The sequence below is a fragment of the Ctenocephalides felis genome, unplaced genomic scaffold, assembly GCF_003426905.1.
Source record: "Ctenocephalides felis isolate EL2017-DRISC unplaced genomic scaffold, ASM342690v1 CF-g0.4_SCAFFOLD_03571, whole genome shotgun sequence".
In the NCBI taxonomy this organism is placed as follows: Eukaryota; Metazoa; Arthropoda; class Insecta; order Siphonaptera; family Pulicidae; genus Ctenocephalides; species Ctenocephalides felis.
The window spans coordinates 4,653,447-4,670,416 of NW_020539725.1; the positions used below are offsets into that span (position 1 = coordinate 4,653,447).

Consider the following 16,970-nt stretch of genomic DNA (forward strand, 5'->3'; position numbering starts at 1 on the left):
TGTCACTATTAAATATTTTATTAAACAAGTAGTGAGTTTAGAGTTCAGGATTATTAGAGAATAAATATAATTTATTTTTAACGACTTTTTTTGTAATAAGAAAACTTAAGGTTGATATTTGACATTTGGTAAAAATTGCAACAACTAGAGCTCTATATAAAAATGTAATTTCACAGAATTAAGAATATCTCTTAAAATATAATAAAAGAGAACAAAAAATATATGTTGTTCATTTAACCTTTATTAATTTCAATCTTCCAAGTTTCAGAGGGTGAGGACATATCATTTCTTAAGAAAGAATTAAATATAAATCAATAATTAAATATTGTTTTTAAATTTTGACATTCTTTTCGTTCAGTAAAATAAAATCACACACACACAGATATAAACACACATATATATATATATATATATATATATATATATAAATTGAGAGATTCGTAGATGTAAACACGTATCTATATGATCGCGACCTTAACGACCTCTCTTATAATGTGTATATGAGTATGTTGACACGAGGTGATGTATCGCGCGTTATTTACATTAGATTAAGTCTAGGATTTGCAAGGACGAAGGATAAGGCAACAAAAAATACGCGTGTATAAACAGGCAGACGATCGCACAATGTTATTTCCAATGTTCCGCTCGAGAGCACTTTTGTACTTAGAGGTGTCGCGAGAGTGTAGGCGTCTCCACCGTATTTGAACGGCGGCATCTCCACCGCATGTACTTGACAATACGATATAAAATTGATAATGGAATAATTAGAAAATTATTTAAATATAAATATAATTATAATTTACGTATAATTAAAAATATCAAAACAAGTATATTTTCATAACAATGATTTATTATAAAAAACTTAATTTTCATTTTGGCAATGATAATACTTATTATGATATAATTTTATTTAAATTATATGATTATTCATTTAAATTATATAATATACTAAATATTAAATTTCGAGAAAAATATTTGTACTCTATGTAATCTGATAGTATGCAAATCTCTTGAAGAAATGATGCATATACTATATTTAAGATGACTAGTTTCTTCAAGTTCAGGAATGTGTTTAGTTCCGCGCGTGCATGCGTTGTTGATGTTTGTAACTAAATCCAAATATATTATCAATATTTAAAAATACTTAAGACGGAATTCAACTATTACCTTGATATTGTAAAACTATTTGAAAGTGTATATCCGGCAAATTTTTTCAAAAACATTGTCATTTTCTTTATTTGTAACTTCTTAATTTTCTGTTTTTTACTTTTATTTTTCATAAACTTTTTCTTACAATTAGTTTCGATACAATTATATTGCGTATTTAGTTGTACTACTGTTTTTATACTCAAATTAGATTCTTACTTACTAAAACTAACTTATGTCATAAAAATGCCCTTTTCTATCCTATATATGTTATTTTTGCATAATATTACTTAAAATGCATTTTTGTAGTCTCAATTTTTCATGCTTCATGAACTAAAAACATAAAAAATGAAGATGGCAACAATTTGTAATCAAATAGTTTTATGCAATGTTATGAATACAAAATGCATATAAATAAATCTATAGAATTTGCAAATTATCGAAAAGTTAGCTGTAATGCCAAGTTAGTAAAAACAGAAAAAACTTCAAAATGCATAATTAATGAAAACTTTGTAAACATAGTGACAAATAAAAGTATCTCAAATGCAACAATTGTTGAACTTGTCTTAAAAACAATGTTCTGAGTGAGAACAAATATTAAGAATGCAAATATGATTAGCAAATTACCTGTAATTAACAAATTTAAAATATTATAAGCTTCTGCAAAAATCTACTGTAAAACGTGTGCAAGTAACACATAGGAAACCAAATTCAGTCAAACAGTTGTGGTAATCATGATTACAATATAACCACAAACTAATTTGAGAAAGAGCATTTATCATTATAACCGAATCGTTTTCACTTTTAAAACATAATATTTTTATTTTTTGTAATACAAAAGCCTGACTTTCACAACAAAGTCACCTAAATGCAGAATAGTCAACCTTACTCATAAATATTAAAGAACTTTCACAAATCCAAGCTTAAGTATATGTTAATCTAGATGGCTTTATAAAGCGATTTGGTTAGGTTGTATAACAGATATCCGGGATTCTAAAAACCAAAGGTTTTTTGTATTCGGCTTTAATATATTGCTTTTAGTGCTTGTATTTATTTTGACCGACACGAAAAAGGTCAGGTGAAAAAAATGAAGGATTTACGAAAAAGTCTTTTTACGTAATTTACATAACATTTCTTATACATTAGGTATATAAAATATTCCGACATTTTATTGGATTATAAATCATTAGCATTTACCGAATTATGATATTAATCCATAGTTATATATTATATTGAAAACAAAAATTTGTATCATAAAAATAGATAATAAAGAGCGGAATTATATGCTCTTCTTTGTATTAAATTGAATATATATTTTTTTAATTTTTGTTGTCAGATGCGTTTATTTATTTAAGTTTGGGAATTATTTAAAATGTATAGTTTATACATACATATACATATATATATATATATAATATACAAAACAATTATTAAACCAATATGGTCCTACGGCCTACAACTATGGGGTGCGGCCAGTAAATCGAACATAACTATTCTACAAAGGTTCCAAAATAAAATTTTGAAAGAAATCGTGAACACTCCAAAATACATTCCCAATTGGTTGATACATCAAGATCTCATAATTCCAACTATAGAAGAAAAAATTAGACTTCACTGCTCCAAATACAAAGCTCGTCTAAGTTGTCATCCTTAAAATTTTTCTTTTGAGTATATAGTAAGCTTTAGAATTATAAATAAATTCTAAATTAAAATCCAAATTAAGGGGAATCATCATGAAACAAAATTACATTTTGAAAATAATATAAATATTTGTTTTAAAAAAATTGAGAAGTTGTTCGAAAAATTTAAAAATTGGTGGACCTGCCAAATCTAAAAACTAATGGTTTTTTCACACTGTCAAAATAATCAAAATGTTTTTTCTGAATTATTTCAATCGAATGATTCAATTTCTCAGAAACTGCTATATTTAGTACTTTTTACTTCAAAACGGCTGGACGTGCGTTTGCCGAAAACTAATCAGCGCATCTCTCCGTCAATACGAGTCGAATATTTTTGAATAATTGGAATGATAGATCCGTGATCAAATATAATTATTTCGTATATTGAATCATTAGGTTCTATTTGTAAAGTAATTTGTGTCCAAAGTAATTTGGTAACTAGTTATTATAATCTAATAGATTACTGGAGCAATATAGTGCAGTGTATTCTTGCTATGTAGGATATCCATGTATCCTTTAAAAAGTCCTAAAGAGCTTTGTACCGCTCTTGTACAACTCCTGTATCGTTCGTGTGGTTCCAATGTCCTCGTTTTCCTTTTGGAATTGGTCGCGAGTGAATATTCGCGGTAATGGACTGTACTGAATGCTTCAAATTCAATCCGTGGACATTCCATTGGGCTTTTTGTATTTCGTTTTTATAGAGCCACGAGAGAAAAACTTTTATTTTTACAGGTTTCTTTTTAAAGTTTAGTTTACCATATCGATGAAATTCGAATTCAAACGTACTTGAATAGAACTAAAACATTGCATGTAGGGATTTATTCCTCATAGAGAAATGAGTTCAGTGGTAAATATGATGTAATTATGATTGCCCACTAATATTGATCAAAGGATAATAACCGCCGCACAATAATTCTATTAAGCAGTTGTATTTCTATGAGCAGAAATTTTGAATAAACTAACTATAATTTGAACTAGTGTATATTACATCGTGCCTTAACGCAAATTGCTTGTACTTCCCGTACCATAATGAAATATTCGAAGAATTAAATTTTAATAAAAAAAATTATGAAAAAAAATCTTTCCCCAAAAGCAATCGTTTCGTCAACACAAGCCGAAAGTTTTTCGAATCATTCAGATGTAACGCTTACTTATTTCAAAAACTGCTATTTTTTGCATATTTAGATCCGTATTTTTGAAAAGGCTAAACCTGCCTTTGCCAAAATCTAATCACTGCTTCTTCCGAAAATTACGAATTGAATATTTTTTGATCATTCAAATCAGATGCTCCATCAGATGCTCTTCAAAAACTTAATTTCTATATTCTGCACTCTTTGCTCCGTATTTTGAAACGGCTGGATCATGCTTTGCCAAAAACTACGGGAGATTAAAAAGAGCATCAGCAGATAGTATTTCAATGTTATTCAAATTCTAATCTTTGTTTTCTTCAGAAAATCCGTTTTACAAATTGTATATTTTCGTAACGTTCCAAGTCATCCTGTTCCATTTAACAAAGAATTAGAAGAGATATATTCTTAAATTTCTTCGTCAAAATTTTCTTATAAACAGAAGCATTGATATAAAAAAATTAGATACGATTTGATGAAACTCAATAAGAACTAGCATTGATTAGTTTTGCATATGATCTGCAGAAACGTTTCTTGAAAACTTGAAAAAATGGGTCTTCAGAAAGTAGTATTATTATAAAACTTACAGCACCCATTGTACCTGTACATTCCGTGTTGTGTTGATCGCTTACTAAAATAAAACTTAAATAAAACGTGTTAAATAAATTTAATTTAATTAGTACAATTACAGATGATACAATCACAGATGTATACTTTATCGTCAAATGTGAAAAGTAGAAAAAACTTGAAAATGCAACTTGCCTTAAGGCAAATGCCACTTACATTCAGTTTATATTATAAATCAACTCTTGAAAATCATCAGCAAAATCATGATCTACCTATGGAAAACAAAATCTTAAAACTTGTTTAGAATTTAAAAACATGTATTTCATTGAATAAAGTGAATTATAGTATATGGATGACATAAATGTTTTTTTATTGCAATACATTTTATCCTAATCAGCATGATATATAATACATGTGACACAGAAGGAAATATATTAACTATTCTCCGAAAAAACATCACATCCTAATGATCAGAAAAGATAATAGATATTAAATAGTTCGTTAATAATAATTGCAAAAACAATGTGTTCATCCATCTTATTAAGCTCCAATTGCAACGATGGGTCGATCAGGATGTAGTTTGACATGCGGAAAACAAAAAAAACTCTGATATCATGTAGGTTCAGCAAGTTATAAACATAAAAGGCTTAAGAAAATGAATCAAATTTCAACAACAATTGGTAACTATCTGAACAGTGTGAGAAGAAGCAATTATAATCAAATATTATATATAGATTGAACCAAAAAAGCTTAATTAATTTCCATTTCATTGATTTGCACAATTTAAACATATCAGGGTTACTTGATCTATGATATATTGTTACAAACAATATTAACCGCGCATTCATTATTGGAGTTTATTTACCTCTATTAGGTAATATGTGATCCATCCAATATATTTCCAGTTCCATGATTTTGTGGCATATAAAAATTGATCTCATAACGTTTTAATATTTTGATCGATCACTTTTGAAAAATTAGTAATAGCACTAGGATAGTTGGACCGTTCATATAGTCCAGTATATTCCAAGACAAGACCAATATCTCATAATCCAGATATCGATGAATGAATTATATTCTACTTAAGAGTTCCATTGGTCTTTCAACTCGCTGCTACGAGTATGAACTGCATTAACGCATGAAATGCAACTGAGAATTCCCATAACAAATATGGGTCAACTGCCATAATAAGCTACAGCAGAGCAGTCAGCACTTAGTAAGCTATTATTGAAGTTTTTGCTCTTAGCCAGAGGATGAAAACATTCAGTAAAAGGAACTTTTAGCTCTAAATATCTTGCGGATTTTTAAAATCAATATACAAAAGCTTATAATAGAGATGAAGGATTTATTTTAATCACTGTATGTGGATTACAATTACAAATTCAAAAGCATATTATTGACGTTCTTGCTTTCTGCCAGGCTATTGAAACATTGGTATAAGTACATAAATATATATGAATTTAATTGCTTTAAAAAATATTTTATAGTACTTTTCTCCATTATTAGTAATGAAATTTGATGTACAACTTGTATTGTAATTGGCAAGGTTCACAAAGCTATGTGCATACCAAACCAAACATATCACAACAAATAACACGTATCAAACAAGCAACTATCTGAAAATGTTTAGTGAAACTACCAGCTACCAGCCGTTGTAAAAATGTGTTATTTTTTGCTAATTCATGAATATAGAAATGTGTTGTTTTGCATTTAGAAAAATTGTAACCTGATTCTTTTTATTTCATAAAACGGTGTAAATTGAAACGGCCAGGACGCAAACACGTCCAATATCTTATTTTAATTTTAAATAAATTTTACAAAATAAAAGCTGCATTATTCAACCAAAGCAGAATATAAATTTCATGAGTACATATTTTACAGAGGTAACACTATATATAGCCTTCATCTGATAGTTATTTAATTTATCTCTTGTAAAACAGATTTTTCTAGGTTATATTTGTTATTTTTTATTATTTACATCTTTGGCTCAAAAGGTCCTTTTAACGCGACTTACATATAAGCTGTTATAGAAGTTATTTTGTAAAACTATTAAATAACTTATACATAAAATTATATTCTCTTGAACTATGCAACAGTGCTTAGTGACGGGTAATAAGAACCAACTAAACCTTTATATACTAGCAAGGTGTAAACAATGAAAAACTAGTGGGGCGCATGGCATCGCGCCTTAAGGTAAATTGCTGAAACTTCCCATACCAAAAATTATTTTTTTTAAAAAAGATTAACATTTTTACAAAAAATTACTCTCAAAAAATTAGATTCTTGAGAAACTATAAATTTTTGACAAAAATTTACTTTTTTTGAAAAAAAAGACTCTTTGAAGAAAAATTTATTTTAAAATATTTTGGAAATTCTGAACTTTTTTCAAAGCAATCGTGCTGCTTTAATTGCATAGTGACGAAATATCGAAGCGCGTAAGCGCCGCGTCGCCGTCTAACGGATAAATATTGGTACGGAACCCATAGGAATGTAAACAAAATTTATACTTATTGTTAAAATCCATATAAAATATCTTATAATTTGATGTGCTTATGTCTAATGATCATTTTTGACCGCCAAATGGCATTTTTTTTTTTACTTTTTTTACTAGACCTCCGAAACCGCTAGACCTGCCTTCATGAACATTTGATCAGTTCTTCATCTTGTTAATACAAGCACATTTTTTTTGAATTCTTCAAATCGGACGCTCCGTTCTCTTAAAAACTGAGTTACCGTTTTTGTCACTTTTTGCCCCATATCCTCGGAACGGCTAGACCTGCCTTCTCCAAAAACTAATCAGCACGTCTCCTAATCAATACGAAACGAATGTTTTTTGAATTATTCAAATCGCTTCATCCGTGTTCCCGAAATCATCGACGAAAATTTGTATCCGCACACACACACACATACACACACACATACATCCATTTTTTCTAAGGTATGCCAAAATGTTCAGAAGGTTTTGAAACGTAAAGATATATAAAATTTTTTATTTTCGATTTTTTTGCGATTACTGTAACTTGTCACAAACGTCAAAATCTGTTCACACACACACATACTTTTTTCCAAATTTGGTCTCATTCGATTCAGAATGGCTTAATACGTTGCGAAAACATAAAATTAGCAAATCGGATTTTTTATGAAATTATAAAAATCTCCTTCGGAAAATTAATAAAAAAGTAAATTGGGATAAATAAATCTATATAATAACAGATTAATTAAGAGGTTACACCACTGTAGCAGCAAAAAAAAGTATGTTTTTGCCATTTTTTTATTGGACGGGTGGAAAAGTATTATAATCGTGATATTAAAGACAGTTATTTATTGTTGTTTAAAGTAACAAAATAAAATATAATTATAAAAAAAATTAAAAATGGCGGTACTACAGCCATTTCGGCGAGCACCGTCAAAATCCGCGGCACGCAAAATAACTACAAAAATTTTAATTTTTTTCATTCCATTTTTAATTTTTTTTCTTTACAATTATATTTTATTTTGTTACTTTAAAGTACAATGAATAATTATCTTTAATACCATGATTTCAATACTTTTTTTCCGTCCGAAAAAAATTACAAAAACATACGTTTTTTTTACTCCTACAGTGGTGTAATCCCTTAAATTTATAGTTATTCCATCTATGCCTATAAATATTTCTGACAAAAAACCAGATCAAGGGTATACACAGTCTCATCTTTGTAAAAAGATCAATATTAATTAAATGATGTAGCAATTATATTATAAAATTTCTTCCAAATTGAAATTGAGACTTATTGAGGCTTAAGGAATAAAAAGGGACAGGTGACAAATTTAAAAAGAAAATAGTAAATCACACATTTCTATAATCAGGAATTAACTGGGAATTTTACTGAGCATTGTTCTATAGTTGTTTGTTTGATACGTGTTATGTGTTCTGCATTTCATTTGGTTTAGTCAGTATAATCGCTTACAGTCAAATTGTAACTTTGTGCCTATATAATATATATATATATATATATATATATATATATATATATATATATATATATATGTAATGAAGAGGGAATTTACCGTTTTACCGTTTCCTACCCCTGATTAATATCTTATCTGATATGCAGCAATCTAAGCATTTCAGCGCGTGTGCATACAGACATTAGTGCTACCGCAGTTCGCCGAAATCTCTATACCTTACACATTACATATTACACATTACACATTACACATTACACATTATACATGTATGCGGCGGTTCAGGAAGCCACGGATTATATTGCATACTAATTAGTACACTTAGTAGCTAAGTATCGTTTCGCGATACTACGAGCAAATTGTTAATAACGCATTATGAATTTAGAATTGTTCTCGGACGAATTTAGACGAGCCGAATCGAGTCTTATAACCTCATCTTAATCCCGAATTAATTAATTGCTGTTTTAGTGATGGATTATATAAAATGTCAGGTGATTCAAAGTTCTGGAAGCTATGGATTTGTATGAAAATGAAAACTTTTCGTTACAACTTTAATTTGTCTCGAATTTTGTAAGATACTTAGTTTAAAAGTCGTTGTTTCAAGTTGGTTTCTTAGCGTGAACGTTCACAATACACGAAAAATAGATTTTCATAATTAACACTAAAGCTACCAACATTTCACGTATACCTATTCCTACCGATGGCGGTCAAATAACCGCTCTTCAAATTTTCATTGCTAGTTGATTAATAGAAAAGGTTTATTGTTTATTTATAAAAAGAATATAATGTTTTTGAACACTATATAATTTTATCATCTACAACCTAATTCGTCACATTTTTTTGCATATGGTTGGTGTTTTTTGAGAACATGTTCCACGAACTTTATTTGTGCATTTAACACAGATATTTACAAATATGCAAAAAATGTAACGAATAAGGATGTAAATGATTGAAATTAAATTTCCTTTTTATTTTATATTGTTTATTGCAATATATGTATTTATTATGATAAAATGATATCGTGTTCAAAAATCTTATATTCTTTTTATAAATAAATAATAAACCTTTTCTAATAATCAACTAGCAATGAAAATTTGACAAGCAGTCATTTGACCGCCACCGGTAGGAATAGGTATAGTACTTATGTATATTTGGAAATATGGAACATAATGAATAAAAGATACCGGAAAATTAAATTGTCTTATTTTATAGAAAAAGCCATACCTTAAGTTGAAGAAATATAAAAACCGGGAATTTAATAATCTCGACTAAAGTTTCGAAAGCGGTCATTTGACCGCTCTGGTAGGTTTAGTGTTAAGAATAACTGACGACGTCGGTTTCATAGACGGCAACCCAAACAGTTGTCCTTTCTCTATGTAATTACATGTGGGAATAAAACTTAAATTTAAATAAATATTTTTAGAATTTACCTTTAATTTATGTAATAAATTTTATTATTATAATTTTTGTAATGCCGATAATTTTATTGTCACAGCAATGCCAGATAAAAATTATTTTCACTTGTTAGGAACATATTGCTATCTAATATCTATATTCCCAGGTGAAAATCAATCACTACTGCTTGACATGATGCTGCGCGAGGCGAGTATGAAATCTGAAACTTATGATTCAGCACCCATAGTTTTGACCACTAATCAAAGAGAAAACCCATTGTATGAAATATAATATGTTTATTTCCAGATTTGAAAGTATTATTATATGTATGAATAATGCAATAATAATTAAAATGACAATATATTTTGCGGCCAAACATAATTGGCACAATTGGTACAAAAATATTACATAAAATTTATAAAATAAAATTTAAGTTATTTACCAAATTTGATATTAGTTGAATTATTTTGAGTTAAAAATGACTGCAGTGCACTAAAATATTTAAACATTTTTAACACATTTTTATAAAAATGGAAAGCGCAGCATTATATGCTGTATGTGTATACACATATAAGCATGCCAAAAACAATTCAAATATGATTGATACTTAAAAAAAATGTTAAAAAAATAGAAATATCAAAATATTTTTATTCTGAATATTTAATCTATCGACGTAATTTAGGATATTTTTAAGATTATCAAATTCTGAAATAATTAGTTAAGCTAATATATTATATAATGTACAGCTTTGAATATCATATAATAGGCTAGTAAAACATTTGGTAAAAGATCTTAAAAAACATTATTTTCTAAATTTTTTAAAATGAGAAGGGAATAAAATATCAATTTTGTAATCACATCCATTTTTTTAGATTTTTCTAAAAAAAATAATTAATATCTACCAATAAATAGCTCGTATTTATCGATAAGTTTATAAAACATTTTTCATGAATATCATCTGTTTCTTTTATTTGAACCAAAGTTTCAAAGAATAGATTGTAGAGTACTAACAAAAATAATCATATAACTCATTATTCCTAAAATTGCATTGTATATATATATATATATATATATATATATATATATATATTAGGGTGGTCCTTAAAATGGTCATTTTCGAATTTCTTTGCTCCCAGGGGCTCAAATGGTTCCAAATAGATAAAAAACAATTCTCTGAAAGTTTTAGCTCTTAATATTAACGTTTAGATAGAGCGCAATTCAATCAAAGTTTGTATGGAAAGAGCATGGAAAAATTTTTGAAAATTTAAAAGAAATGTGTTAGGTATAACTTAGCGACAAATGAATGAGTTTTATTCATTCATTCGTTCGCTAAATTACATCTAAAAAACATTTTTACAATTTTTGAAAATTTTTCCATGCTATTTCCATACAAAAACCATCTAAACGTTAATATTAAGAGCTAAAACTTTCAGAGAATTGTTTTTTATCAATTTGGAACCATTTGAGCCCCTGGGAGCAAGGAAATTCGAAAATGACCATTTTAAGGACCACCCTAATATATATATATATATATATATATATATATATATATATATATATATATTAAAAGCCTCCATAAAAAGTTCCATACTCTTCTACCTAGGTGTTCTACACCATTTATACTTGCCTCAATTAATATCAAAGAATAATTATACTCCTTTTTATTCTATGCAATCATATGCGCTGTGCAACTTCTAAAGAAATTTATTTTAATTTGAGTTTTTTCCCACATGTAGGTACATAGTTCCTGCAAAAACATTGTGTGATGTTAACTCAGTCCATATTGCACTATATTTTTATAACAAGAGATTTTTACTTTGCATGTTTAACAGTATTTTTCTTCTCAAATAAAATCACTGAGTTCTCGGAATTTTAAATTTAATTAAGCACTTTGTAAAAATACGCGGTTTCTGATGTACATTTCATGAGAACATGTATGGTATACACAAATATTAAATTAGTAGAATGTTTGATTCTTTGCACTAAACCAATATATCATATATGTTTTTGAAAAATATATGATCACTCGTAAGGTACTATAATATATGCGTTAAGCGGAAGAAAAATTCGAATATCTAAATCTTTTATATAAATGTTGATAATTCTTTTATAAAAATGTTAATTTTGTTAATAATTTCGTTCATTTCGTTCCTGCTTCTGGTAGGGACTAGTAAAAAGGCGTGTCGACCCGGCGCCGAATGCATCGGGTCGACTTGCTGCTTGTTCGAGTCTCAAAGAAACCGAGGAACGGTTTTGGTGTTGCAGTTAGCAGTAATTTTAAAGTGGTTTGTATTTGGGTACTACATATTCGAGTGTGATAATGCCAGAAAGTGACTAATCTGCTGTTAAGCCAATGGCTATATGCAACAAGAGGCGTTGATAAAACAAAAGTGTCTATTCCTGACAAAAAACAAATTCCAGAAGATGAACACCAACACGATTTACTTCGAAAATCTCGATCAAAAAACTAGATAAACACCATGCCAAAAGAGAATAAGTAGGACGAGGATGCTGGGTTCACCAATTTGGGTCAATTTTTTATACATTAATTATTATTATTTATCGACGTTTCAAGTCATTCTGAATCATTTGTTGTGAAAATTGATGAAAGAATATATCAATTACTAAATATCTTTACTAAGACATATTGTAAATTGAATGGTAAAAAAAATAAAGTATGGGGCCAGAGTAAGTGCTTGTAGTCTATATAGAATAGATCTCATATAACGGTTATTATTTTTCAAACAAATAAACATTGCAGTATCAAAAACTATAACAAATTACAGCTTGTAGCTTGTAGTGTGAATAAACTAAAAATTCATAGTAATGTTTTAAAAAAATGTTCAACCAAAATGTTAAGATTTTTAGTCTTGTTCAACTACAGAAGTGTAAGAACAAGATTTTGCTTATAAAAATAGTTGATACTTGAAGTTTATGATGGTTTATTAGAAACCTAGGTGTAAGTGTCAATTTGTATTACAGCAAAATACCGATACTTATAAATAATTAACATAATCAATGATAATGTGATTTAGTTATTTAGTTAGAAGATTAAGCATGTTTACTTTTCTTACTGTCTACCAGTCCACCTGTCTACTTGTCTACTTATTATGATGATCTGCCGCTAACATTCTATACTACGAAATATTAATTATTTTTGGAAAATATGTTTTCATCAAAAAATCCGATTCGCTAATTTTATGTTTTCTCGACGTTTCAAGCTATTCTGAATCGAATGAGACCAAATTTGGAAAAAGTATGTGTGTTGTGTGTGTGTGTATGTGAACAGATTTTTTGCAGTAAATCGACGTTTTCTCGAAAACGGCTGGGCCGATTTCAAAAATTTAAAAGCCATTCGATGTATTTCGACGAGGACTATCATTTGTCAGTGTTTGTGGGACGATCGGCCGAGACGTTTCTTTATAAATAGCAGAAAAGTGAAAAAAAATTCGTGCACATTTTAGCCCGCAATTCTGAACCGATTATGAAAATTCAAAAGCCGTTCGAAAGGTATTGATTGGGAATCGTGCTAATTAGTTTTTGGTAAAGATCGGCCGGGCCGTTTTCTTGTAATAAAGTGTTAAAAAAAATTTTTTCGACGATTTTTATTATTTTTTTTTTGACGGTAGATACTATAGTCTTCTAGAATCTAGATCATACTAAAATATTACGGCCCTACGACAATTGGTTTAACTTTGAAAATTCGTCAAAGTTTGCAAAAATTGGTATCGTTTTTTTGGCATTTGTCTAAATTAGACCTTTCATCAACGTTTTCTCAAAAACGCCTGAACCGATTTCAGAAAGTTAAAAGACATTTGATGTATTTCGATGAGGACTATCGTTTGTCAGTTTTGTGCGACGATCTGCCAAGCCGTTTCTTTGTAATTTGAAAAAAAGTGTTAAACATTTCGTCCACATTTAAGCTCATCCTACCGAACCAATTTTAAAAAATCAAAAACTGTTCGAAAGATATTAGTTGGGAATGAAACTGATTAGTTTTAGATGAAAATCTACCGGGCCGTTTTCTTGTAATTAACTTGTTGAAAAAAAAAATTAAGCCGATTTTTATCGAACTTTTTTTGGCGATGGCGATATCATGGTCTTATACAACTTACTGAAATATCACGGCCTTACGACAAGTAGTTTAATTTTAAAAATTCATCGAAGATTAAGAAAATGAGTAGTTTTTTTGACGTTTGTTAAAATTAAAATTAGACGATTTACTTGGTATAACGATAGAGTACTTGGTCTTAATGAACATACTAAACCATTCAAGTCCTATGAAAACTGGTTCAATTATAAAAATTGTTGATTTTTGAAAATTTTCTATTAAAAAATACTCCGAGTCAAAGTGTTCGCTCGTTTTCAATTATGTGTAATAAATCCACTAGGAATACTTTTAATGACCCATAAATTAATTTATTTTTTATTGATTAAGTCAATTCATTATACATATCGGGAAGTTCATGTAACTTGCCTCAAGGCTAAATACCAAACCAACTAGTTTCTATCGAATCTCTCTGCCTCAAAAATTCTTTGTTTAGCCTCCATAAATATAATGTTTCTTAAATTATTCATATATGGCGCCCCGCTATCTCAAAAACTGAATTACAATTTTTGGGTCTCTTAGCCCCGCATCTTCGAAACGGCTAGAGCTGCCTTTGCCAAAAACAAATCAGCACGTCTCCTTATCAGTACGAAGCGAATATTCTTTGAATTATTCAAATCGGTTGATGCGTGTTCCGAAATCGTCGACAGAAATGTGTATGCGCACACACACACACACACTCATTTAAAAGATAAATATAAAATCAGTACAAGAATGATTACATTCTAGATCCTCCCCCCCACGAAGTAATGGCTAACAGCGGTTTCCGTGGGGACCAGAGGCAAGGGCAAAGTGAAGGTTTTAGTCGGTATTATACCAGAGCGGTATTGAGTCACACACACATACATCTACCCAAACACACACCTGCACACTCATTTAAAAGATAAGTATAAAATCAGTACAAAAATGATTACATTCTAGATCCTCCCCCACAAAGTAATGCCTAAGGGCTGTTTCCATAAGAACTAGAGGCAAGGGCAAAGCGGAGGTTTTAGTCGGTATTACCAACATACCCAGCCTGGCATCCATAAATGCATTTCCTTCGCTATACAAAAACAAACATCTACACACTTTTTCTAATAATAATAATAATAATAATAATAGTATAATGTTTATGGATTATAACATTGATTATAACAAGTTAAGAATTTATATCATTCTAGATCCTCCCCCCACGAAGTAATGCCTAACGGCGGTTTCCGTGGGGAACAGATGCAAGGGCAAAGCGGAGGTTTTAGTCGGGATTACCAGGGCGGTATCGAGTCCGACATACCCAGACAGAAGACCGGTCTGGGATGCGTAAAAGCATTTCCTTCGCTATACAAAAAAAAAACACACACACTTTTTCTAAGGTATGCCAAGGTTACCTTTTTCTAAGGTATTTTGCTGTTACTATAACTTACCGTACGGAAAGCAAAGTTAGCAAAAATAACACAACTACCTGGACAAGTCTTGTAATAATTCTAAATAAACAAATACAACAAACACCAACATCCAAGCTGGTACGTTTGTATCTCCGTCATTGTTCGAAGTATGAAAGAGTTCTATTTACTCCGGCCCTGGTTGTAGGAAATGAAACGGCGGAAACATAAAAGAGAGCGTGAACGTGCACTGTTTCCTGTGAAGAGTTGCAATCCAAGGTAAAGAGAGGACGGAAATGGGATAGGAAAAGTCTTTATGCACCGCCATATAACCGACCCCGCGCTGAAAAACAACCCATTTCGCTACAATGTCTGCTCTAATTAGCATGTAGCGACGACGAAAAGAACATCCTCAGCAAAGGAGCTCGGGAATATTTTATTAATGATTCAGTGGACATGAAAACTATATCAACTAACTAAAGACTGTGAACCAGTGGTAGTAAAGAGACAAAAAATGTAAATCATTTTTCTTTTGATATATTTCTGTGATCATTATTTATATCATACTGAATGTAGACATGGTATTATAGCATCAGATTTGTCAGGAAATATTGAACAACTACTAAAATATTCAAATTCCTTAATTTTATTTCATTAACAGTCTTTTTTGCTATCAGATGGGATGCCATTTAAATTATAAATAAATACATAATATAATAATTTTTATTAGGGGGGAGGAGTAATAGGGGAACACGCGGAGGCACACAGCGGAGAAGGAGACAGGAGGAGGGGCAAGCAGGAGACACAGGGAGAGAAGAAGAAAGGAGAAAGGAGAGAGGAGAAAGGAGAAAGGAGAAAGGAGAAAGGAGAAAGGAGAAAGGAGAAAGGAGAAAGGAGAAAGGAGAAAGGAGAAAGGAGAAAGGAGAAAGGAGAAAGGAGAAAGGAGAAAGGAGAAAGGAGAAAGGAGAAAGGAGAAAGGAGAAAGGAGAAAGGAGAAAGGAGAAAGGAGAAAGGAGAAAGGAGAAAGGAGAAAGGAGAAAGGAGAAAGGAGAAAGGAGAAAGGAGGAGAAAGGAGAAAGGAGAAAGGAGAAAGGAGAAAGGAGAAAGGAGAAAGGAGAAAGGAGAAAGGAGAAAGGAGAAAGGAGAAAGGAGAAAGGAGAAAGGAGAAAGGAGAAAGGAGAAAGGAGAAAGGAGAAAGGAGAAAGGAGAAAGGAGAAAGGAGAAATAGAAAGGAAAAGAAAGGAGAAAGGAGAAATTATAAATTAGAAAGGAGAAATTAGAAAGGAGAAATTATAAAATAGAAAATAGAAAGGAGAAATAAATTATAAATTATAAATTATAAATTATAAATTATAAATTATAAATTATAAATTATAAATTATAAATTATATAATATATATATATATATATATATATAAAAGCATTAAAAGTATTTATAATATTTGAAAACAATAATGTGATGACATGATCGGTTTGTAATTGTAATTAGTACATAGAATTTGAACCTTCATTAGAGAAATGAAGTAATTGCTGATTAATTAATTCTATAATATTTGTTCACAGAGTGAATTATTTTAAAAAACGCATAAAGAAATATTGTTTTCACAATTTTACTCATCGTCATGTAATAATTGTATTTGAA

At 29.7% G+C, this 16,970-nt stretch overlaps 1 protein-coding gene across 1 annotated transcript; it reads left to right on the forward strand.

Annotated features, from left to right (window-relative positions):
• Positions 1–15,539: 15,539 nt before the first annotated feature.
• On the forward strand, positions 15,540–16,594 carry LOC113385499 (vicilin-like seed storage protein At2g18540). Its single transcript, XM_026623355.1, has 3 exons — positions 15,540–15,607; positions 15,905–15,909; positions 16,059–16,594. Exons 1-3 carry the CDS (start codon positions 15,540–15,542, stop codon positions 16,592–16,594), a joined length of 609 nt encoding a protein of 202 aa, XP_026479140.1.
• The last annotated feature ends 376 nt before the right edge of the window (positions 16,595–16,970 follow it).